The 24451-nt window shown below is 39.5% G+C and overlaps 1 protein-coding gene across 5 annotated transcripts in view; it reads left to right on the forward strand.

Moving 5' to 3' along the window:
* Positions 1 to 24451, forward strand: part of WDFY3 (WD repeat and FYVE domain containing 3) — a 178282-nt gene that overhangs the window by 134213 nt on the left and 19618 nt on the right. For 3 of the 5 annotated variants that reach the window (XM_063337332.1, XM_063337329.1, XM_063337333.1), the window contains 20 exons: positions 230 to 465; positions 1746 to 1880; positions 3794 to 3973; positions 5892 to 6125; positions 8064 to 8163; positions 9687 to 9847; positions 10395 to 10624; positions 11477 to 11586; positions 12461 to 12643; positions 14491 to 14648; positions 16134 to 16211; positions 17228 to 17455; positions 18295 to 18348; positions 20710 to 20878; positions 21095 to 21258; positions 22039 to 22187; positions 22463 to 22583; positions 22998 to 23083; positions 23440 to 23520; positions 24066 to 24120. In XM_063337332.1, coding sequence (XP_063193402.1) covers positions 230 to 465; positions 1746 to 1880; positions 3794 to 3973; positions 5892 to 6125; positions 8064 to 8163; positions 9687 to 9847; positions 10395 to 10624; positions 11477 to 11586; positions 12461 to 12643; positions 14491 to 14648; positions 16134 to 16211; positions 17228 to 17455; positions 18295 to 18348; positions 20710 to 20878; positions 21095 to 21258; positions 22039 to 22187; positions 22463 to 22583; positions 22998 to 23083; positions 23440 to 23520; positions 24066 to 24120 — 2912 coding nt within the window. The remainder of the gene's footprint in view (positions 1 to 229; positions 466 to 1745; positions 1881 to 3793; positions 3974 to 5891; positions 6126 to 8063; positions 8164 to 9686; positions 9848 to 10394; positions 10625 to 11476; positions 11587 to 12460; positions 12644 to 14490; positions 14649 to 16133; positions 16212 to 17227; positions 17456 to 18294; positions 18349 to 20709; positions 20879 to 21094; positions 21259 to 22038; positions 22188 to 22462; positions 22584 to 22997; positions 23084 to 23439; positions 23521 to 24065; positions 24121 to 24451) is intronic. The other 2 variants (XM_063337330.1, XM_063337331.1) reach the window with 2 other exon arrangements.

Genomic DNA, 24451 nt, shown 5'->3' on the forward strand with positions numbered 1-24451 from the left:
TCTATGTGGTACTGAAATGCAATCATTTCCATTTTATTATTGATAAAATTAGACATCTGAAGCAGAATTGCATATGTGTGTGATGGTCTATATGCACACATTCAGTTTTTACAGCGTTAATTTCTGAGGAGGTACCGTCTTGAGTTCACTGCTCTACGAAGAGGGAGCTTCATAGGCACTTCCCTATTAACATTGTTGGCTCTTTGTATTTTTTTTTTTTTCATCTTAGGTTTCAATGTGGGCAGGAGTGCTGGTGGCAGATCGACAGTCCGGGAGATTAACCGGGATGCTTGTCACTTCCCAGGCTTTCCCGTTCTGCAGTCCCTTCTCCCGAAGCACACTAATGTACCTGCGCTCTATTTCCTCCTCATGGCCCTTTTCCTGCAGCAGCCGGTCACTGAACTGCCCGAAAACCTGCAGGTCAGTGCACCTGGCATCAGCAGCCGATGTAATCAGGGTTGCCAGGTAGGGATTATCTAGTAAGATATAAATGTAATTCTGTCTGTCATGCGAGAAAATAATGGATTAACCAGGCACCCTCCTTCTCTGCAGCTGATTCACAGTCACAATGTGGTGTTTAGTGCGGAACTGGTTGGGGTGGGAGGACGAGATACGGTGGGAGGATGTGGAAGGCAGCCTGTTATGGCATAGCTGTCACTGGTGTCTTTCTGGTCTGTTTTGGGGTCAAATGAGAAGCAGATCCCTGGTTCAAGCAGGCATGGTGTGGGCATCAAAGGGGGCATAATTTTTTCCTTGCTTTCTTTGTTGTGGTGGTGGTTGGTTGGTTTGTTTGTTTTTAAAGAAGTGGGGAGTTGCTGTGTTGAAAGAGAGTTCATGAGGTTACAGACAAAACAAGGTAGCTTTTATTTCAGAAAATCTCTATGGTTTTGTAGGGAGGCATCTTGGTTGTTGCTGGAAAACATTTATTGTTCTTATTCTGAACAGGTTGGGTTTTGGACTTGTTTTAATTGTATGTAAATGAGTAGATAGGATATGGTTTACAACAGAGTCCTAGGAAGCCTTGGTATAGTGCTTTAGGGAGAAAAGCCACACTCCAGACAGACAAGGTACCTGTTTAGAATGGATGCAGTGCTAACATTCATTTATCAGTGGGAACTGGAAAGTAAAAATTTCAGACTGAAAGGTATTCTGCCTGTCTGTTTTCTCAAGAGGAATACTTGGCAGCCCATTCCGCGCTGTGCTACAGTGAAGTAGAGTCATGAAGCTCTCCTACTTACAGCACTGAAGTATGGCCCTGTTAAATTGAAACTAAATTCAATTACTTAAAATATTTAGCAGTAGCAGTCTTAAGGCTAGAGGTGGGCACTTTGTCCTTTTTTATTTTTTTTAATTGATTTAACTTTTTGGACTTTCTGGAAAACGCAGCTTGGTTTGTTTTGTTCTTTTTTTTTTTTTTTTTTCTGTGGGATTCCATGTGGGTTTTACTGCTACATGTGAGTGAACTGAGGTGATTGTGCAGACTTGTGCAGGTCTCTTCTTGTTTCAAAACACTTAAATGCTTCGAGAAAATGAGAGTTGCATTTATGTTAGTGCATGGTTAGAAGGCATTTTCTTCAGTGGCCTTCGCATGAAGCTTTTGGGGATAAAGTTTGGAGGACATGAAACAATTCATTTTTTATATACTGCCAAATGAGCTTATTGTAGGTAAAATAAAAAGCAGTATCAAATTGTACAGGATAAAGCAATTATTTCATGTCATGTTTCTTCTCTTTCACCTCTTACAGTTTGATTTAGACTCTATTTGGACATTCATATTTGGAGTTCCTGCCTCATGTGGCACCGTTACCTCTTCAATACACAGTGTTTGCACAGAAGCTGCCTTCTTGTTATTGGGAATGCTGAGGAGCATGCTGAATTCTGTAAGCATAAAAAATTTTGCTCACATCTGAAAATACAGAATTGTTTGAGTTTGCCATGTGATCAAAAGCCAAATTGGAAAAGTTGGGGTATTGTTAGTGTCACGACAAACCCAGCTGTGAGGTAGGCTCATAATACTTGGGTGAAAACCATCGTTGATAGTGGGTTACTCTATCTTACTTTATTTTTCATCATCTGTAGAAAAATTAGGGGCCACAAAATTAATGCTGCTTTTTCACAAAAAGGCTGGGCTTTGTGTTTTGCTGCAATTAAAACAAAACAAGAAAGCAGAAGGATAAAATGCCTTTGGCAGAGATCATTGAATTTCTTTCCTGATTAACGTTGTGGGGGAATGTTTGAGACTCTATATCCCATCTGCTCAGAGCTATGTGAGTTGCAGATTTCGTGCATGAACCTTCCACATGCAGAGAAGTCCCCTGACTATTAATAGCCACATGCTGGAGGAAATTAATTTACTGCCAGAAAAATGTGTTGTCTTCTCATCTTTGAATCTAATGTCAAGAGCAGTGAAAGTTGGTTTCTCAGTAGGAAAATTTTGTATTTCCTTGGAGCCAGAGAGTGTTATCTGCTGAAAATTGTGTCATGAAATGTTTGCAAAGCAGCAATCTGTTCGGTTGTTGCCTGTTTGGTCGTCATGTGTTTGCAATATCCTCTGAGAAGCATTGCTTGCATGTCTCTCCCGTGTTAATGAGTTCAGAAGTGTCTTCTGGACTTGTACACTGGTTATGTGTACGTGACCTGCTGCAGTAGAAGTTCCTGTCATCATGTGTTCTGTCTCTTGCTGGTGACTTGCTCTGTCATGTGTTTGGTTCTCACCTGTTTGGACACATTTGTGACGTGCTCAGACACATGTATTGTCTCTTGCCTTGCTGTCTTGTGCTGTGTATGTTCAGATGTGCCATCACATTTTGGGTTGACAGGAGTCAGCTCATGTTTACCAACATGTTTTGAATCATTATGTGTTAGGACATATGTTTTGTCTTGTGGTCCTTCGCGTGTTGTAAATGTGGTCAGTCTCCTGTCTATTACATGCTCAAACATGTATGCTCAAGGCATACATTACTGTCATGAGTTAGGCTGCCACGTGTTACAGCTGTGGGTTTGTCACATGTTCATTCATGTGTCTGGTTACATTTCATCATGTTGTTGTACATGTTCCAGCCTGTTTTATCATGACATGTCCTGTTGTTGTAATGTTTGTCATGTTCTGCTACATGTTTCTCATGCATTTGTGATGCGGTGACATGCTGCCCTGTGTTCAGTTACATGTTTGTGATGGCTTGGACACATGTTCTCTTATCACATGTTCTGTTGTCATGTGTTGCAGGCACATGTTTTGGACATGTGTTTTATGTGTTTGTTAGAAGTTGGTGGCTTGTTCAAATGTCACGCATTCTGGAGGCAAGATTAACCGTGTGTTTGGTCAGGTGTTCATCATATGGTGACATGCTCAGACACGTTTTCTGTCACCACGGGGTCAGGTTTGGTGATGTGCCCAAACACATTTTCTGTCGCTTGTTTGATCAGATATTGGGTCACATGTTCGGACACTGTGTCTTCAGTCTTGTGTTCTAGACATGTGTTTGGTCATGTGTTCTGACAAGTGCTCCAACACACATTTGACATGTTCTGGATGTGTTTTTCACACTTGGTCGTGTCCTTGGCCACACGTTCAATCGCCTGTTTCTGCTGTGCTTGAACAAGTGCTTGTCCACATGGTTGATCACATTTGACCGCATCTTTGATCACATGTCACGATCACGTGTTTCATTGCATGTTTGACAATGCGTTTGATGTTTGACCCTACAGCTCCTCTTCCTGCAGCTCCTTTCTGAAATGAGAATTCTTCAATTAGTGCCATCTGTGCTAATGTGCTGTTTGTTTTTCAACCCAGCCTTGGCAGTCGGAGGAAGAAGGCTCTTGGCTTCGAGAATATCCCGTCACCTTGATGCAGTTCTTTCGGTATTTGTATCACAATGTGCCAGATCTCATTTCCTTATGGATGAGTCCGGAGTTCCTGTGTGCGCTGGCAGCAACAGTGTTTCCTTTCAACATACGACCTTACTCTGAGATGGTAGGAAAGCCAGCTAGTGAGCTGTTTTGTTTTTCCCCTGAACGTTACTTTTGAGGATTTATCAATTAAACAGTCACGTAAAGATAAAATGGAAAAGAGGTTGTTGTAAAGGCTGGGCTGAACGTTTTGTACTTTGTTTTTGGAAGAGAGAGAAGCGCAGGTTCAACTGGAGGGCAGTTGCTGTGCAGTGGCATCTGCAACTGCGTTTTAGGGGGAATGTACATGGTTTGTTTGCTAGTGGATCATTATTTTCAATCGTATGAACAATGTTAGCTCACATTTACAAAAGCCAAAGAGACTGAGTCAGCCTATGCTTTCAGCCCTCTGTTCTGGAGGATGTGATAAAATCTAAACCTTCTTTTTCCTCCCACTTCCCATTTCTTCTTTTGTGGCTTAACCGCGAAACAGTGTTCTTGTATTAGCTGGAACTGAGTTCAAGCCGGGAGAGGGTGTGAATTCAACTTTGCTTGCATTGCTGCCTGAAGTATTCTTTGAACTTAGTGTCGTTTAGAAATGATGCTGTTTCTAGACTATCAATGGAAAGGAAGTTATTGTTAGCCAACATCTAAAAGGAGTCTTACTAAGAACATGGAAGGATTCTTAGGCGACAGGTTGGCACATGCTAGAACTAGGGAGGGTACGGTAAAATACTTCAGTAAATACTTACGGGTGGCATGCTATCTTTTTGTTGCCAATAAAAGTGGGAGATCAGTTTTTAAAGGTGCATGCTGATGAGTGTCTCATAAAGATAGTTTATTTTGCTTTTAAGTTAGAAGTAGATTCTAGGAGCTCATGTTCTCTCTCAAAAAAAAGCCACTTATAAACCAGTCATGCTGATTTGGCATTCACCTGTATAGAGGTTTTAGAGTGAGCCTTGTGTCTCTGAGCGGGTTTTACTTTAACTACTAGGTCCCTTGAAACTTTGTGTAGCCGCCTGCCAACTTGAGCTCTTTGCTGTTTCAGGGCTCTCTTGGCTACAAATTGGTTTACTCCTCCAGCATTTCTCTCTGTCCAAACGAGTAGAACTAATCAATCCCTTGTGAAATAGATGAATAACAGCCAGGTTCCCGCAACAAAACACTATAACCCAAATTCAGCCCGGAGAAAAAATTTTTAACTGTTCTTTCAGCCTTTCTGAGATTGCCATTAAAACCAGAAAGAGTATACGTTCGGGCTTCTCTTAATTTCTTGGGAGAACTCTCCCACTGAAGCAGACCGAATGTTCAAAACATTTGGTTACTTCACATGTGAGCTGGTGATGTGATAAGGCTGTTGAGGGAAATCATGTTGTCTCCTCTTGCATTTGGAGGAGGGCATTACATAAAAAGAGTCACACTTTTGGATTTGACAGCTTTCACTATTGTTTGTGCTTTTGTTAGAGTCCCCTTGACGAGCTAGCCCCTTGAAGGTGATTGTTCATCAGAGACAGGAAAGCTGGAGCAGCCCTTTTTTTGAGATTTGAAAAGGCTTATTTCTTTTTTTGTTTTCTGTCATTTAAGCTTGATAGCCTTTTTTAGTTGGCTTCTGTCTTGATTTTTTTTTTTAACTGCTTTAGTTAATAACTTTTTCAAAACTTTTTTCTTTTTTGCAATGAGAAAATTTATTTTTGCAAAGTGTCTAGAAATTGCCCAAGTACTTCTTGTTGGCACGTGAATGTGAAATGTAATCTCTAGCTCACATAATTCATGCCAGTCTTCACTGATTATTGTTTGCCTTGGGAACCTGAAACTAGAATTTGGTTGTTTCTCCCTGATGTGTACTGGGGAACTGATCCTGAACATAATAATCTTGTAAAAAGGCCTCTTAAGAAGCAAAATGTGAAGTGAGTAGCCTTAGAAAGACAAGTGAAGAACAGAGTGGCAAAAAGATTGCTGTTAATTTGCTGATCTCTAGAGTTTTAACATGCTGTTTTTCACAGGTCACTGATCTTGATGATGAAGTTGGGTCCCCAGCTGAAGAGTTTAAAGCCTTTGCAGCTGATTCTGGCATGAACAGGAGTCAGTCAGAATACTGCAATGTTGGCACCAAGACATACTTAACCAACCATCCTGCCAAGAAGTTTGTGTTTGACTTCATGCGTGTGCTGATAATTGATAACTTATGCCTCACACCAGCCAGCAAACAGACTCCACTGGTAGATCTTCTGCTAGAGGTATAGTTTCTTTGATTTTTCTGGGGGTTTTTTGTTTTATTATTTGAACTTACTGTGGCACTTCCCTAAAATGTTTTCCTCTACTTAACTTTCAAAGTTAGAGGAGCGACAACCTGAGATTCAGTAGAATCCTGTAAATAGTCATGAAATAAGAGGGGGGTGAAAAAAAAAGGAACACTAATGTCTCATAAATAGTAGTTTGCTCACCTTTCCTTAACAGTGTGGAAAACCTAAAAAAGCAAGCGTAGAGGGTTTAACTCAGCCTTCTTTTGAGAATGGTTTCTGGATTTCTCTTCCCTGTCCCCCCAGCATTTGTGTATATTGGTGACCATCTCAGGTGCTTGACCTGACAGTCTGCGTGCTGGTTCCTGGCTTTTTTTCTTGCTGTGCTCTGTTCTTCCCTCCACACCAGAGCCCTACTACCGCTTTTGTTTGTGTGTACCTTAACTTCCATTTGACTCTGTTAGTTGCTGAGCACACCGTGGCAATGTTTTATTTCCATTTTGTCCTCACTTTGGAGCAGCCATAATCTTATTTTGGCATCTTAGCCAGTACTTCATGTTCTCTGGAAATACAGGAATCACAACACTAGATCCTCAATGGTGACAGCGTGAGAAGTTGTAGCTTTCTTCAAGTTTTATTTTTGTGGAGTATGATTCCTTTGTTAAACACCTTTCAGACCATGACCGCTGTATTGGTTTTGTTGAAAATATAAAATCCCTGCAAATCCCTGCAGAAATATTAAGGTTTCCTGCTTATTCTTATTAGATAAAAAGAAGTGGCAGGACATACGGCATGATATGCTATAAAAATTCACAAAATAACTGTGTTATCCTCCTATAAATTACCTTTTAAAGTTTGTGACACCTGCAGAAAGCATTCTTCTGTTAATGCTGAGGCAGGGAATGAGGAGTTTAGTTACTGTTTAACTGCCCACACCTTGTTTGGTCAATGTATTTTCAAATGTTCAGTTCACGTCAGTTCACATTCTCCCTTTCCTATCTATTTGTTACCTCATCCATGTGTTGCTGAGTCTCCCTGATTTTTTTTTTTGATAGTTGCAGGAATTTTGGACTGTACTTGTGTATTTCCTAGCACATTTCCTGGGGCAGTTGGGCATCTGTTTGCCGTCACAAAGCAAAAAATGAATTGTCAAGAGGTGCAGTTATATGCAGATATCAGGAAGCCTGTTTGAGGCCGTGTTCAATCAGTTGCACTTGCTTTACCGCTGTTTAAATCTGGTATCACCATCAGTGTTACTGGCCCCTTAGCATAAACAGAGAAATGGGTATGTACACACTGCTAAACTGTTACAGGGAAAGACAAAAGCATGTTGACTTAATTCTGTATTGCTTTCTAGGACTGTTTAAGTGGATCATTCAGTTAGGTATGATTATGTACGCATTGAGCAACACGAGGTGATAAAGTGGTTTTACCCTTTAAATGCAAATGAAATTAGAAAGGTTTAGCACATCCATCTATTATATGACTATACCAAGGCTGCTGTAATGCAGAACGCCACACAGAAGCGGTGATCAATTTACATGTTTGATCTGTCCCATTTACTCATTTTTCACTGAAGGAGGTGACTGTGTGAACTGAGATTGCAGTTTAGCCATATGTTTAGTTAAGAGATTTGTGCGTCTTTTCGGAATGTATTCTTTTCCAGTTCCTGTTATGGCAGAAGATAAATGTATTGGCTTTAAATAGGACTAATGCCTACTCTGTAAGACTGCATACAAGCAATATATATTCGACATGCATTCTTAGATTTTTAGATAAAGCCAAGACTTTTTACTCGAGACAGAACGCTAAGAGAAGAAAAAAACATAGTTCAGAAGAACTGCGAAAAGAGAATTCACCTAAAACACCCTCCCTTTCCCTCTTTTTGCTCACTAAGAGATATTTGTTATCTTAACATTGCATTTCTTTTATCAGGCTTCCCCTGAAAGATCAACACGAACACAGCAGAAGGAGTTTCAGACATATGTTTTGGATGGAGTGATGGACCACTTACTTGCAGCTGATGTTTTATTGGGTAATATAGTAAAGTTTAATTATCAATCTATTGATTTGAACAAAAGGTTTTGATTATTTAACTTTTTCTTTATTAGTGTCCTGTTTTGTTACAACTTGATTGTCTTTATTTTTTTTCCTTTCCGTTGATGTGTAAATGGTGTTGCTGTGCTTGCGTGTTCCCTCCCTATTTTGATTGCCCCGAAGTGTAAGATAGATTATTCAAAAAAACTATATGGCATGGATCTTCTGGATATGTAAGCCTGACAAATTGCAACCACATCAAAAAGAACTGAAACTGGATCTCGCAGCATCTCTTTTGTCCCCCTTGCCTTGGTAGAGGATCTGGAGCTTGTCAGTTTATCATGGGTGGGACTTAAAAGTGGGTGGTTTTTAAAAGTTAACTTTGCTTCCATTTTCTTCTACTCTGATTTTATTATGAATGCACCATCCCAGAAAAAAACTCTGCGATTAGCACTCCATTGATCCAGTTAATAAATGGACAGCAAGAGAATTAGAAGCTTGTAGCTTGGATGTCCGTAGGGTAGGCTCTCCGACCAGATGTAGGTGATCGTGAAGTGGTCTGTAGGAGTATTGCTGCTCAGGTGCCTGTCAGATTTCACAGTGGCCTGCTGGACTTCCCAGGAGTTCTCGGTCTGTTCTATCTCCATCCTAGATGTCATGGGGCAGCACGCATTTCTGTTCAAAAGTGCTTGTAAGGCTCTCCCTTTCTTGTCACAGCAAAGATTTGTCTTTCTCTGGGTGCAGTGCAGTAATAAAATTAATCCAGTATCATGTTACATGAAGCTTTGGGTCAGTAAGGCTGTCAGAAGAGTCTCCTGCCCTTACACGTACTTCTGTGCAGACCACTAACAGGATTTTGTTTCCCCAGGCATTCCTTCTTCAAGGTTTTGACAGCTTCCTCCAGGTGCAGTGCTATAAGTTGCTTTATGTAAAGATGAGGCAACAAGTGAATAAATGTACGTGAACTTTGAGCAAAATCAGTGCCACTGATGACTTTTTTTTTTTTTTAAATGGAAGTACCTGCACTTTTCAAGCTTCTCTTAATACAGCTGGACTGACATTTATGTTGACGCAGACCCATGCGGCTGATGCGCATGGACTCAGTTTTGTTGAGCGAAGCACAGTGAGGAAGAAGTGATGCCAGCTGGCATCACTTGTCACCTCTAGGTGTTTTAAAAGGTTCTTTTCTTTTTGAAAAAGCAAAAGAATAATTTAAAATAGCTACCAGTTGAAAAGGAGGACCATACATAAATATGATGCCTCGGGATCATAGGACTACCATTTCTTCTGGACTCTTCCCGCCCCAGCCCCTCCTTTTTTGGTCTTTATCACTGTCGATTTCAAACATTTGCTTACCATCGAAGATCATTGTAGCGAAGCCATGAGGTTTTAGCTTTTTCTTTGACTGGGTGTTTTTCTCTTTTACAGAAGTCTAGAAAGGACGGACTAATGTGAATGTATTTATGCAGATGTGGGTTTTTTGATAAATGAATAAAACTTTGGGGTTTTTTTATTACCTAGGTGAAGATGCATCTTTGCCGATAACGAGTGGAGGAAGCTACCAAGTGCTGGTGAACAACGTGTTTTATTTTACACAGCGTGTGGTAGATAAGCTTTGGCAGGGCATGTTCAACAAAGAATCCAAACTTCTTGTGGACTTTATAATCCAGCTCATTGCACAGGTAACAGTGTTGTTCTACTTGCCTGCTTGCAAAAACATTTTCACAGGTTATGTTAAAATCCATGGAGTGATGTTACTAAGCAGCCTGCTAGCAATGCACGTCAGGTCAGCATAGAAGTATGCTTTTCTTCCCCAGCCTTCTTTCTCTCTACTGAGCTTTCCTAGCACATCTTGTCAGTGTGGAGTGTTTTAATATGGGATGGTTGAGTAAAAACTGCTTTCAAATGACATAATTTTTTAGAAATCCCCCAAAATAAACCAAAAAATTTACCTCACATGGATTTTGGGAAGCTTCCTAAATTTACCTTGACATTTTTGGGAAGCTTCCTCATGTGCTTGCATTGTTAGAAATCAGTGTCTTTACAGATGTTAAAATTTTAAGTGTATCATGTATTCATGTTATTTTCGTCCTTGAAGTTCATAGATTTTGACACGTTTAGTAAAATACTGATTTTGCAAAATGAGCACGGGTCAATTCAGGGGAAAATTCTGTGCCAGTAAATTGATTTTTTGCTACTATCTGATCGTGTGTTTTTATTTCCCATCAGTCAAAAAGAAGATCTCAGGGACTATCGCTGGATGCTATCTATCACTGCCTGAACAGGACCATCTTGTATCAGTTCTCAAGACCGCACAAAACTGTTCCTCAGCAAGTGGCTCTCCTTGATTCCCTAAGGGTCCTTACTGTGAACAGAAACTTAATTTTGGGACCTGGAAATCATGATCAAGAGTTCATCAGCTGCCTAGCTCACTGCTTGATTAATCTGCACGTGGGAAGGTAAATATCTCAGACATAAATTCATTCCAGAACTGGGGCTGTGGAGTATTAAAATGACCTGTTGTCTCTCAGCAATGACACTCGCCTTGCAAATAAGTCAGCAAATTCTGGATAATTTTCCAGCCAGTGAAATGCGAGCACGCTTAAGTGATTGATTTTGAAACAAAATTAAGTTTGAAGAGTCCGGGTATAGAGAACATTCTTACCTCCTTTTACAAAGATATTTTAAAATTCTGACACAATTGCTTGTCTAACCTTTTTGTTGTTATGCTTTGATAACTTGAAATGTTTTCAAGGTAGAAAGAACCACTGGTCCTAAGTAATTAATAGTCAAAAGGATCTGTCATTAGATTTATAGTCTATTGAATCGTTTCGTACAAATTTTGTGTCTTGGTACTTGGATGTATAACGCTGAAGTAAGTCTAGTCAGGCATTTAATCAGATGCCTGTGACAAATGCTGTAGACACCTACTTTTCTGCATTGCTGTTAAGGCCTGCCTGGCATTTTTGTTTTCTCTTTCCAACAAAATGTGCAACTTGTGTTTCATCCAAAGACACTTGAGAAGCATCACCAGCAGAAACCCTAATGTTCTCCATTTGTGGCCTCGTCTGTTTTGTGTTCCTTCAAATATTAGCATCTTTCTCTAGTGCCATCAGTGTCCATGGCGTGTCATTTTTCATAAACCTTCAGTTCAGCTTGTGACTGCAGATTACCAGAACTCAAGTGGACAGAAGGGAAGATAACGTTGCTGTACTAGCACATATTAATCTTTGTGATACTGTCACAGGGAATCAAATGCTCTAACTGGAGGGTTTTTTTCTGGTTGTTATTAATTCGCTGTGTATTTGTAGCAACGTTGATGGGTTTGGATTGGAAGCAGAAGCCAGGATGACAACTTGGCACATTATGATCCCCTCTGATATAGAACCAGATGGAGTCTACAATCAAGATGTCAGCGAAGGTAATCCGAGAGTGACAAAGCCACAGATGTCTGCTAATGCCACTTCTGTATGGCATTATGTCACTAATCTTTTACCCCAGTTATTCGGAGGGCTGGGGGGGGGGCGGAATGTGTATAAAAAAATATATATAAAAAATAGATGAAAAACCACTTAGAAATACCAAGACAGGCATGTCCAGGATAAGTTTCTGTTTTGTTAAAATAGCAAGAGCTCTCCATTGTTTTCTGGACACACATCAGAATTAGACATACTGCTTTGTGTACACTGAGTCGAATGCAATAGAAATGGGTCACTTTGAGTGTGCATCATGGTTCTATACCAGCTGGATCTTCCGTGAGCATAGGTAAGAAATAATTGGTATAAGCGGTAAAATTATTCAGTGGCATCCTCATGATCTTTCACTGAAAGAAAATTTATAAACTAGCTGTGGAAGAAAGGATTCCGTGATTTTTATTTTTTTCTTACATGTGTCTATTTGATATTTATGCAGGTGTGTATTTATGCACACAGTCATATGTAGAAATACTAAAGCGTAATATGTGCATGGAATCATATATATGTTGATAGACATATACTTCTATAAGGTTTTTTTGAATTTCATTTTGTTAATGGATGTGGGAGAAGAATCAAAACTAATCAGAGCCAGTGTTTCAGATTTGCGGAGAAAAAAAATGCTAAAATTAACTGTTAGATACTTTCTGTTAGCATATAAGTGGAAAAAAAAGAAAGGCTGGCCAAAGGCATTTCACAGGTCATGCAAGAGGGGAAGAAACTGGAGTATAATTGCAGAAATTATTCAGTTCACTACTGTAAAAATACTAATTCTATAAGCACTGTAGAAAGCTTGCTGTTTGTGTTCTTGTGCCTCTGCAGGTCGCCAGCTTCTTTTAAAAGCCATAAACAGAGTGTGGACAGAGCTGATCCATAGTAAAAAACAGGTTTTAGAAGAAGTTTTCAAAGTGACGCTACCTGTCAATGATCGTGGCCAAGTGGATATAACTGTTGCAAGACCTTTTATTGAGGAAGCAAGTTTAAAGTGTTGGCAAAATCATTTGGGTAAGCATAACTGAGGATTTATCTGTCCTGAACGGTAGATTTCCCTGAAGTGAACCGTATGCAGTGGACATTTTAATATGGGCTTAGCTTTTGTGTCGCAGTAAGTACTCTGTCACCGTTTAATGTTTCTCATTCAGAAACTGTACCACGTATAGGATATACATACACTCCACTGCGCACAGGGCCTTTTTTCAGTACTGTCGGTGGTCTCATCAGCATCCAGTGTTTGTGAGTCAGCGCACACCAATTAGCGTATTGTGGATTACAGTGATGGGTTCATTTAGCTACTCTCCATGAATGCTTGGATTGGGGTTACCTGTGGTTACCATTGTCAGGATCGGATGTGCCTGGCAGGGATGTGCCTGGCAGGGAGGGAGACCCCCGCCTTGAGCATGTCAGGGTGCAGCCTGCAAACGCTCGGTCTGCGATATGATTGGAAATGCGTGACTGAGCAGTCCTTCTCTAGCAGCAAGGGTACCACGACTTCTCCTCCTTGGCTGGGAACTCTGGTCAGCACGGGAAGCAGCTTTGCAGGAAAAGGACCTGGGAATCCTGGTGGAAAACGAGTTTAGCACAAGTTAGCACCATGCCTGTGTAACTGTTGCTGGACTGGATTAGCAAGAGTTTAGACAGAAGATAATAAAATTCCATAGATGTGACTCCTTTGATGATTACGCCGCTTTTAAGTAATTGAGTTTACCTGGATGTACAGAAAGCCTTTTTGGAAAGTTGGAATAGTTGTTTTTACAGTCTCTCTGTTTCTAGATGTGCTTTGTCCCTGGCTGATGTTTGTTCAAGTTTCCAGTATCTCCCTGATAGTATAGTTGCAGAAATGTTTTGAGCAGAGTGAAGGATCTTTGGAGAAATTATTGCTATAACAAAGTAGTAGTGGTTTTAAAAAAAGAAAAAGAAAGCTCAGGTGTGGAGTGAATTGAAGAAAGTGTGAGGAATGTGAGCATGTATTTTCTAAATCAGAAGTAACTGATAAACAGCACGATCCATTAGCAGAGTATCGGGAGGATGTTAAATTTTTTGAGACAGTTGAACTTGGGTGGGATTTTTTTACTTCAGTTTTAAAGTAAGCACACCAGTCTTGTGGACTTGACATGGCTGTACGTGCACAAAAAGGTGCAGTAGGCCCACCTAGCTTGTCTGGCCGATACAGCGTATGTTGCCACCAGATTGGTTAGTGGGGTCACGTTGTCATCTCTACGTTTTTGGGTAGGGATACGGTGCTCAGATGCATATTTTATTTTTTTTTTTTTTTTTGCTACTGTCTACTGTTTATAACATAAATTATGGAAATTCTGTTATCTTTGTGACTGTTCTGAGAAAAAAAGTATTTCTCCAGATGCTGTCTCCCTTCTTTGGAATGCCAACTTGTTTTTTAAGGGATGTAAATCATGAAAATTAAAGTTGGTGGGGGTAGGAAGAGGCTAGGTGATGATTTTGTTTATATGTAGCTGTTTTTCACCTCTTCAGATGAGGACGGAATTCATAGCTATGGACCCTGATCTTGATAATCAATAAAAGGAGTAACGAATCTGTTCATCATGCTTCACTTCAAAATGCAAGCAATTCCCAGATTTCATCTGGGAAACTTTCCTCATACAAGTCATGAATGTCTGACATGAATGTAGTGCTCCTGGGCACTCTTAAAAGAAACAAATAACAACAAAAAACCCCAAACAAACAAAACACATGCACACACACACAATCCCCCAAACAACCACCTTTTTAAAGCAGCAGAAAAGGTTATTCTATTTAAAAAAACAACTATAATGGGGGTAGGGGAAAAAAAAAAAACACCTAAAAAGTACTCCCAACGCTTTCTCTTTGTTTTTCAGCTCATGAGAAGAAGTGCATCAGTAGAGGGGAGGCTTTGGTTCCAACCACACAGTCCAAACTTTCACGAGTTAGCAGTGGGTTCGGCCTCTCTAAACTAACCGGTTCCAGGAGAAGCCGCAAGGAGAGTGGTCTCAATAAACACAATCTCTCTACACAGGTACTTTCTGGAAATTAATAACATGCAGTCTAAAATCCAACAAGGTATGTTCAGGGTTTGTGGTAAATATCCCAATGTAAGGTATCCTGCAGAGCGTGAAATGATATGTGGTGCTTGGTTTTCTTTCCCCTTTTTGAATATCCTGACTGGGCATCCTGCTTCTGTGTGTCCTAATCTAATAGATATGTCCGTATGATCTAATAGGTGTATCTGTAGCGTTAAGCCAAGAGTTAAACTCTGTTGTTGGTGAGACTGCTCAGCTGCTTCTGGTTACATATATGCTTTATCGCTTTGCTAGTCTGGCTCTTAAATTCAGTTTGAAATACTGCTCTGAAATGGACGATGTGAGAAAATTTTTTTTTTTTTTTTTCATCCTGCCCCCAAGATTACGTGGTTTAGGAAGATCCCTCTATGACCGTGTATCTTTTCTAAACAAATGCTACTTTGCACTGTTACTGTACGACAGAGAAGAGTTCAGCAAAACAATATGTGATAGAATTGGAAGTTCACTTTACAAACCTGCTTGCTTGAGAGGGGGGGTGGAAAAAAAAAAAGTAAGTTAGACCACAGTAGCACAGCAGGGGTGCTCTCAGCAGGACAGTACATGGTGGGGCATTGCAAGGAGTTAATATAAAGTATCCGAGGCATTGAACACAAAGGAAAGAGAGGGGTTTGAAAGTTTTGGAGAATTGAGTTCTTATTGTATTTAGCACTTGCAACGTTAGGGACACATTGGCTCAAGGGAGGGGGCAGGTGTATTCCTGCCACAAGGAAATGTATCATTTCTGTTGACTTAATCAGGAGTTTGTGTCCTGTGGAAAAAAATACGTTGCCAGTTCTTTTTCTGATCTGAAGATCATTCAGTGGCTTTGATAAAATAAAGAATTCTCAGTGCTCTCGGGCCTCTTCCTGGTGAGCAGGCATATGCGTTAAAATGAAAAGGGAGAAACTCACAAACTGAGCTGACAGGAGCCGTTACTGGCTGTATCAGTAGAGGGAGCAATAAGTGCAAAAAGGTGTGTTGCGGTACAGAGCGAGGAGTGCTGCGTGTTTTGAGGGTTTCCAACAAACTAGGTAGTATCCACAAAATATTACTTAAAAGGAAATAGGGGAAAGTAGTAATATTTGTCAGTGCCAGTCTTTGGCTGTTTGGGAATGTTCTGAACTGTTAGTCATGTGCTTGGAATATTTTCCAAATGTTTGCCAGTTTGTTTTAAAGGATATTCCTATACGTGAATTTATTGCCTCTTTTAAAAAAAACAAAAGAAGAAAACATCAAACAAAAAAAACCCTTAAGTACTGTTGCATGCAGTAGTTTGAAATTCATTAAATTCATTATCTAAATTCATTATCTTTTTTTTTTTAAATTAAGAAATGCTCCTTCGTGAGCAAATTTAGCAAGGTGATATATTCATAGGCTTTTCATTTGAACAAGATCTTCTTTTATAATGTGTCATTCTGTCTGTCCTCTTACCTTTGTATTAGGAAATTTCCCAGTGGATGTTTACTCACATCGCAGTGGTTCGGGACCTGGTGGACATGCAGTATAAGGAATATCAAGAGGTATGGTTCAGAGGATTAATTACCTGACACTGATATTTTGACCTGTTAGGTTATACCGATTCCATTTCTTAGTATGGGGCTAAAAATAGGAGGTTGTCATTGGTGAAATGTTTGAATTTTTAGATACAGTTGTTATTTTTAAGGGTTTTCTAAGTGCAATCAAATAAACAAATGAGGAAGCTCATTTTGATCTGCTTGTAGATGAAAACTCTTGTAGCAACATAATTACATGTTAAATCTTTTTTTATTTTTCCAGAAGCTTAAGTAGTCTTTCCTTAGAAGTGTGAAAAAAGAGAGATTGGAAATCTGCTAGAATATGCTGTCTTTCTAAAACATTGTATAAAAACTTAAGATGGGAGAAGCATTGTGTACAAACATTACTTTTATAGTAACGCAAAGATAATTTTTATGGTACCTTTCCCAAGTCATGCAGTGATAGAAAGTGGCTGCTCTGTGCCTTCCAGCATGAAATCCTTGCACCCTGCGGTTTCTTCCAAACATCCCCAAAGACCTTTGGTTCAAACTAGTTGCTGAGCTGTGTGCTGTAAATCTTAAGAAATCAGCTTCTGAGAGAAACAACTCATTGAAAGCAATTAGTTAAAATAAACAACCACCAATTTTTGCTTCATTTAACTTCTATCTTCAGTGTAAATACAGGCAGGGGAGGCCTCCAAAACAGTTTTTGGTTTCATTCTTAAAATACTTCTTCAAAATCAGTGGATTAGTGTTACATTTCTTTCATATTTGCCATTTAGAAATAAATTCAATTAACGATATAAACCAAAAGCAGAGCTTTTACCTTCTTTTTATTCCTTTTTTGTTGGGACGATTACAATATGAACACTGCTTTTATGGTGACTGACACCAGAAATCTCATTAAGGCGTACAAGAAAATGCTGCCAGAATTATGAGTTATTACACGTTTTTCTGTAATGTAGTGAAAATGTCTCTGCTCACATCAGAGACAGGCTTAAAAGCGTCTCTCCTGATGCATATACAAATGTTTGTCTATTCAGCGTCAGCAGAACGCATTAAAATACGTGACAGAAGAGTGGTCTCAAATTGAATACGAGTTACTACGAGAGCGAGGTTTGTGGGGTCCCCCCATTGGCTCCCATCTTGACAAGTGGATGCTGGAGATGACTGAGGGTCCCTGCAGAATGAGGAAAAAGATGGTGCGAAATGACATGTTTTATACTCAGTATCCCTACATGCCTGAAGCTGAGCAAGAAACAAACTTGCTGGTAAGTATTCAAGATTTTGTGATGAGTAATTTTATGCCCCGTTGTAAAATAGTATTTTTTTTGCTAAGTTTTTCTTAAGAAACGCGTTTTCCTCTGTTGGTATTACCTGGTATTCCGTCTGTATGTCCTAAACGGTTGGTAAGGTCCAGTTTTCCTCAAGTCCGGTTGTTCCTCATAGTATATATTTAGTAAAGGGACTGAATCACTCGACTCAAATGGAAGTGAACTCGAAGACTAGCAATCAACATAAGATGAGGTGTGCTTGCCTCAGCTAAGTGATCGTGCCAGGGAACAGCAGAGGCACCTTCACAAGCCTCTAGAAGCTGAGAAGTACCCTAACTGTGGCAGTTTCAGCCTGAGTTCTGGGCCTTATGTGAGATAACACAGTAAACAGTGATCTGAAAAAGAAAAAAAAAAAAGGGAAGAGGAAAAAAAAAAGGGAAAAAAACCAAACAGCAATGTGCGTTCATCCCTCTGTGAATATGAACGTGGGCTGTGTAGCAGAAATGCACGTGGCTTTTGAAAGCTTGGCATTTAGTACCTGTTAATTTTGGAACACTGTTTTTTAGAAATGGAGCAGTCTTTATTGTGTCTTTTTAGGCATGCGTGTAGGATTTTTTTCCTCAAATTAAGCATGAGTGTCAAAGTTCTTAAAACAAGCAAACAAACAGTAGCATTCAGCCAGGTTTAAACCATTAGGTATTTTCGTCTGCTTGCAATCTGACACACAATAGCTGTAGTTGAAGTCCAGTTCACCTGAAGCGGAGAACGTGCCATCATACATTCTTCTCAAAAGTGTTCTTTCTCTGATGCTTATATAATTGATGCCCTGTTTTCAGTCTGACTTCTCAAGTAGACTTCCTGAGACACCTGATGATACCATTCCTCAAAAGGTAAAGAAACAAGCACACTGACTGAAAGAATGTAAAATAAATACAGCTTTTTTTTTTCCTTCTGCATGTTAGGCAATCTTAACAAGGCTTCTACATTTGGCTTTTAACTTGCTCTTTCAGTAAATATTTCCAGGCCTAAAGGTTTTTTCAGTAATCACATTAGAAGATGTTACTTGCTCTCCTGAACCTTCACCTAATAAAACTTTCTGTAGATTTTACCTTCTTTGCTGCACACTAACAGGCTGTGTTGGGCTGTGCTATCACTGTTCTCACTGTGTGAAGTGTTGTGGCTTTGGGATCTGAACTAATGGTCAGTGGAACTTGTTTAGTAATGGGCAACACGATCACTTGGAAGCACTCACTGGGAAATTAAGTGTTTCTTTCTAAGACTGAAATTCTGGTGAGCAGTTCTTCTCGGTTTTGGTGGTAACGGGCTGTAACAGGCCCGGTTTTGTTAGAGCCCGGATTAATTTTGTCTCAGCTCACTCTTCTTGTTTTTGTTATTAATGAAATACACACATTTGTTTAAAAAACGTGAATCCTGCCTTGAGAATAACAGACTTGTTTGGAAGTAGCAGCTCTGCAGGCATTTCAGTGTTGTGCTGCTTCTCTGTTAATTACATTCACAGTCTTGCCCATCACTAAGTACAATGTGTAATGTTCGTACACTCACTTTGAATTATATTCAACGATAAACTAATACATATAAATGAAAGTAATTCTGTAATAGAGAATCTAACATAAATTTTTACTGTATTCCTTTCTTCGTGTTAGCAGGGCTAGTTAGGATTTCTCTTTGTAGGCTATTACATAAGTTGTTCCCACAGAGGTTTTAAGCGTCATTTAAGTGGCATTTTTGTGGTGATAAGTAGCGAAGACTTAGTAGAATATAAGTGAGCAAATCAGATGACGATGCCTTAAATTTTTTATTTTGGGGGCAGTCAATTTGACCTGAAATAATAAATTTTCATGTTGCTGATCTTAATCTCTTCGTCCTCCCAAGCATCCACTTGTAACAAAGCTAATTTGATTCTGTGGGTCATTTAGTTTCCCACTACGCTATCATACAGATGAACCAAAAAAAATACAAAAAAAAAAAAAAATCAGGTATTTCCAGTTATTACTGCAAAAATGGACAAGGGAAAATCTTGACTGGAATGGCAGTGGTATTCTACAGTTCTTCATAATGTAAAGCACTGAACTGGATTGAAAATAATAGAATTTTGTAATTATTCCAGTGTAATTTTGAAATTCTTGGGAAATAGGGCTACAAAACGAAAAAAATTATTTGTGATGGAAAACTGAACACATTCACAAAACTTTCTAGAGTTTGAGGATGGAGTTAAACAGTAGTCGAAGAAAATTTTCAACTCCAGTATAAAATGAATGGGTTGTCATCCATCCATGTGCATCAGTGTGTTTTAATTTTGGAAAGGCTCTTGGTTCTTTAATATCTCTTTTATCTTCACCTGTATCTCCTGTGATCATCCTGACATATTTATTGTCCTCATTTAGTTCTTACTTCTGTTTCAGCCGTTACCTCCATAATCAAGTGAGGAACGTAAGAATTAGTCTGAGGTGGGGAATGGGATGGACAAAGGAAAAAACAAAACAAACAAAAAAACACACACAAAAAAAAAACCCTCACCAAAGCCAACCCAAAACAAACAAAAAAAAAAATCCAACCCTAAAATGAAAAAAAAACACCATATCACCACCATAATTAAGTGTATCATAATCCGTTGCTGTCACCCAAAAGTAGAAAAGTCGTTCAAAGAATTATTTTGGTTAAATGGATACTCTTGTGGGCAGGAGACCGGCACAAAGCATCAGCATCTTTACTGAAAAAGAATTAAGAATTTCTGAGCCTTAAAGCCAGTCCCTGACTGCTTTAAGTTCATATCAATTTCCATATGTCTGTGTCTTTTCCTTGAGGCAATTTTTTATTCAAACTATTGCCTAGCAAAGAAGTCAGCTGGCTAACGAATAAGCCGCGTATGTTGTAGGAAGTAATGGAAGATGGTAAAATGACTATCTGATCTATCAAACTTAAGCACAAGTATCCCAGCCTTTTGTGACAGTACATAAGATACCAGCCACACTTCTTATTTCCCATGCTGTAGGTTTATCTGCAGGCATTTCTGCAACCCCATTATTACTTGAGTGGCTGAGTAGATCCCTTGCAAATTAGCTGGCAGATTAGATCTACTGAAGAGTCTCTGTTTCTCTATGTGTTGGTGTATGAGCACGCACAAAACACTTGGTGGGCATGCACTGTGCTGCACACGCTGTTCCTGGAACACGTTCGCAGAAGTGAGTGAGGAGTTGACTGACCAAGCAATTTCTTCAATTATTTCTAAGAAACCTGCTCGTTACCGAAGAGCTATAAGTTATGATAGTAAGGAGTACTACATGCGCCTGGCTTCGGGAAACCCTGCAGTCTTTCAGGATGCTATAGAAGAGAATACAGTGGGTGAAACAACTCATCAGGAGCCAGAACACGGGGAGGACACGATTGCAAGAGTCAAAGGTTAGACCATTTGTTCTGTCCTGAACTGTTTTCTTTAAATTATCTGCTTTTATATCTTCTCATGCATTTGCATTAAGATAAGCATAAGGATCCTGTAGGACTCTTGTTTTTCTGTCTTAGCATTGGATCAGTAATTTTGAAGTTCAATAGGTTTTGCAAAGTGAATTTTTTTATGTGCCAGGCTTTTATTTATCTTTCTCTGTTCTTCTTTTCCAGGCCTGGTGAAGCCTCCTCTGAAACGGTCTCGCTCTGCTCCTGATGGAGGAGATGATGAGAACCAGGACCAATCACAGGATCAAATTGTTGAGGGGAGTTCGATTGATGAAGAGGAGAAGACTGACAATACAACTTTGCTTCGACTTCTCGAAGAAGGAGAGAAGGTACTGTCTGCTTCAAACACACAAAGCACTGAATTGGAATTTCTGCATTACATGTTGCAAGCAGGAATAAATGTCCTAAATACCTTCCCTGATCTGCAGCTGAATTTGCTTAATATTTCATCAGCTTCTTCCTTGAAACCAAATGTGTGCTCTGATTCAAAGAGATCGTGAGCTGAAAACCCTGCGCTGGAAACATTCTTTTTCTCTCCCTCTCCCTGCTAGAAGAGAAAAGAACCTGTCCTGAAATGAAAGCTGTGAGCTATCGCATGCTTGGATTATTATCCTGTTAGCTTAATGAGTCCAGAGAGAAAATATATGTTGAAAATATAAATACTGAACTTGGCAGACTGTCAATAATTAGTTGTTCCTTTCATTAGAAGGAAACCCCTGATAACTAATATTTTATCCCCAAGAACAACGTTGAATGACCGTGCTGCATATTTGGTATTTCAGACTTTGTGCATCTGAGGTACACCAGTAAATACATTTGTGATCATAGTCGAGTGGGCTACGGGTTCTAAAATATGCTCAAGAAGCATGGTGTAAGTAAATAAGTTAGTAAATATAAAAATCTGTATCATACGGAGGAGACTCTACTTAACTCTCTTCCCAATTGCTAATTGCAGGTGTTACGTGTATCCCTGATTAAGGGGGGAAATAGCAGAGTTTTTGCTGTATCTACAAGTCATAAAGCAGTGTCTGGGGCTTGTTCTAACAAACCAACAGTCTGAGCCTGAGCTCGTTAACCTGCTTTTGCTAAGCGTCTGCTTTTCATTACAGATTCAGCATATGTACCGCTGTGCTCGGGTTCAGGGCCTTGACACCAGCGAAGGGCTGCTTCTCTTTGGGAAAGAGCACTTCTATGTCATTGATGGATTTACCATGACAGCCACCAGAGAAATACGAGATATTGAGACACTGCCTCCAAAGTGAGTAGATTAACAGAGAGTTTTCTCAGTCTTTAATAGCTGAACAAGAAGTATTTAATGAGATTTTTGAGGAGTCAGCTTCAAAATAATGTCAGATTCAGAAAGACCTCAGGAGCAGTTTCCTCTGTGCTCACAAATTGCTCAGCGTAGTGTGATATATAGTGAAAATCAGCTATTTCTGTAAGTGGACTCTCATATGAGAGTTAAGAGAATAATTCTTTTAATTTATCATCTTTTTAATCACTTCCCTCTTGCCTGTTTATGCTCATTTGCAGGATGCATGAGCCAATCATACCTAGGGGAGCAAGGCAAGGTCCAAGCCAACTCAAAAGAACATGCAGCATTTTTGCCTATGAAGATATCAAGGAAGTACATAAAAGAAGATACCTGTTGCAGGTAACTTGGACACTGTATTTGGATTGAGGAGCCAACTTTGGTATTTTTTGACAATGTTGTAATTTTTAAAAAGTAAATAAATAACTGATCAGTATTTGGAAAGTGAAGCTGCTCACTGTGTTGAAATTGAAGTGCTTAAGTTGGGCATCCTTGTTTGATGGCTTACTATGGTTTAGTTTATTGTGTGCTTACGTTGGGCATCCTTGTCTGATGGCTTACCATGGTTTAGTTTGTTGTGTGTATTAGTGAATTTTAGCGTTCCAAAAATAAAACATCTGGCTGCACTAAGCAAATTCTTTTTCACCATAATTTGGTGTCAGATGTAGTAGAGTATGGCTAAACTGGTCTGTGTCTGACCTTCAGAGGTGACAAAGTGTGTTAGCGTTGACATGGGTTTGTCCGCTTTGTTTTCAGCCAATTGCAATTGAAGTTTTCTCTGGAGACGGACGGAACTATCTTCTAGCTTTCCAAAAAGGAGTTAGAAACAAAGTTTATCAAAGGTATGGTAAAACAAGTTAGAACATTTATTCTGCATATTTGCAAATATCTGTGCTGAGCCATATTTGAGCTTACAGCGACCTAACAACCAGAAGGAGATAGCAAGTGATGGGTGTTAGGCAGTGGATAACCCGATAGCAATTTAGTGCTGCACGAAAGAACCACTAGGAAGCGCTAATGCCTGCGCGTGAAACTTCCCGCATGCATTCTTGAGAAAAGGGTCCTTCCGATTTTGTTGAAGAGGTTACGTAGCTGCTCAAAACGAAGTCTGTAACTGCACTAAATGCACTCTATTTCTAAGGAAGACGTACCGAGGACAGAAACGCTAATCTCAATCTCCTTTTAACTGCTGATGCAGGTTTTTGGCTGTGGTGCCATCTCTAACAGACAGTTCGGAGTCGGTGTCTGGGCAGAGACCAAACACCAGTGTAGAGCAAGGGTAAGTACTATCTATTCCTCACACGCTCTGGAGCTCATCAGTTCCAAATAAATGATGCTTGCATTAGGGTTAGGATTCGCTGGAGAGTACTGCAACCTCGATTTAAAACTGGGCATTCCAAAAAAAAAATGCCCAATGATGTTGTGCTCCAGTTATTTTAAGTGTACTAGAATCATTGGCAGCATTGCTGTGTCGTCTTACTAATTAGGCTATCAGGATTAACTTTATCAGTACACAAATACGTTCTGAAAAGAATTGGAGTGCCAAAGCCATTAGATTTGTCCAAGTTGTTAAAGGTATTTTCCTCATGGTCAGCCTGTTTGATATATTTGTACTGTCACTGAATTGCATAATTAATATGCCTAATTTTAACAGTCTGTGTTTAGGAATAAAAAAAGGCACTGCTAAAGCAAAAAGGAACAAAGCTCAGTTTTTCTAATCGTTACAGTTTACAAGTTTTAAGATTAAAACTTTGGATTGTCTTGTGAAGATGTAACCCAGATCTTGCTGCTAAGTCAGAAAACACACTTCCTTCTTCCCACTAGGTCTGGCTTGCTTAGCACTTTAGTGGGAGAAAAATCTGTTACTCAAAGATGGGAAGTAAGTATGAAAATTTTGGGTTTTTTTTTTTTTTATATTAAATTTCACATTTTGTAGTGATACACAATTAATCAGTGCACATAAGGTGCATCCTCTTATTCAAACAGGTGGAATATACCGCTATAGAAAGCGTATCTCAGCATTTTAGTTTGTACTATTTCATTATACCATCATCAAGTAGGAAATGGTCCTACTGTCGAAAATGCAAGGGGGGGAGGGACTGTAATAAAAGTAGAGTATGCATTGTGATATTGAAGTGAGTTCCGTTTGTTTGGGGAGGGCTGAACACTGACAGTCTGGCGGCATAGGTGTTTGATTGTTGTAAAGTGAA

The sequence above is a fragment of the Chroicocephalus ridibundus genome, chromosome 5 (assembly GCF_963924245.1).
Source record: "Chroicocephalus ridibundus chromosome 5, bChrRid1.1, whole genome shotgun sequence".
Taxonomy (NCBI): domain Eukaryota; kingdom Metazoa; phylum Chordata; class Aves; order Charadriiformes; family Laridae; genus Chroicocephalus; species Chroicocephalus ridibundus.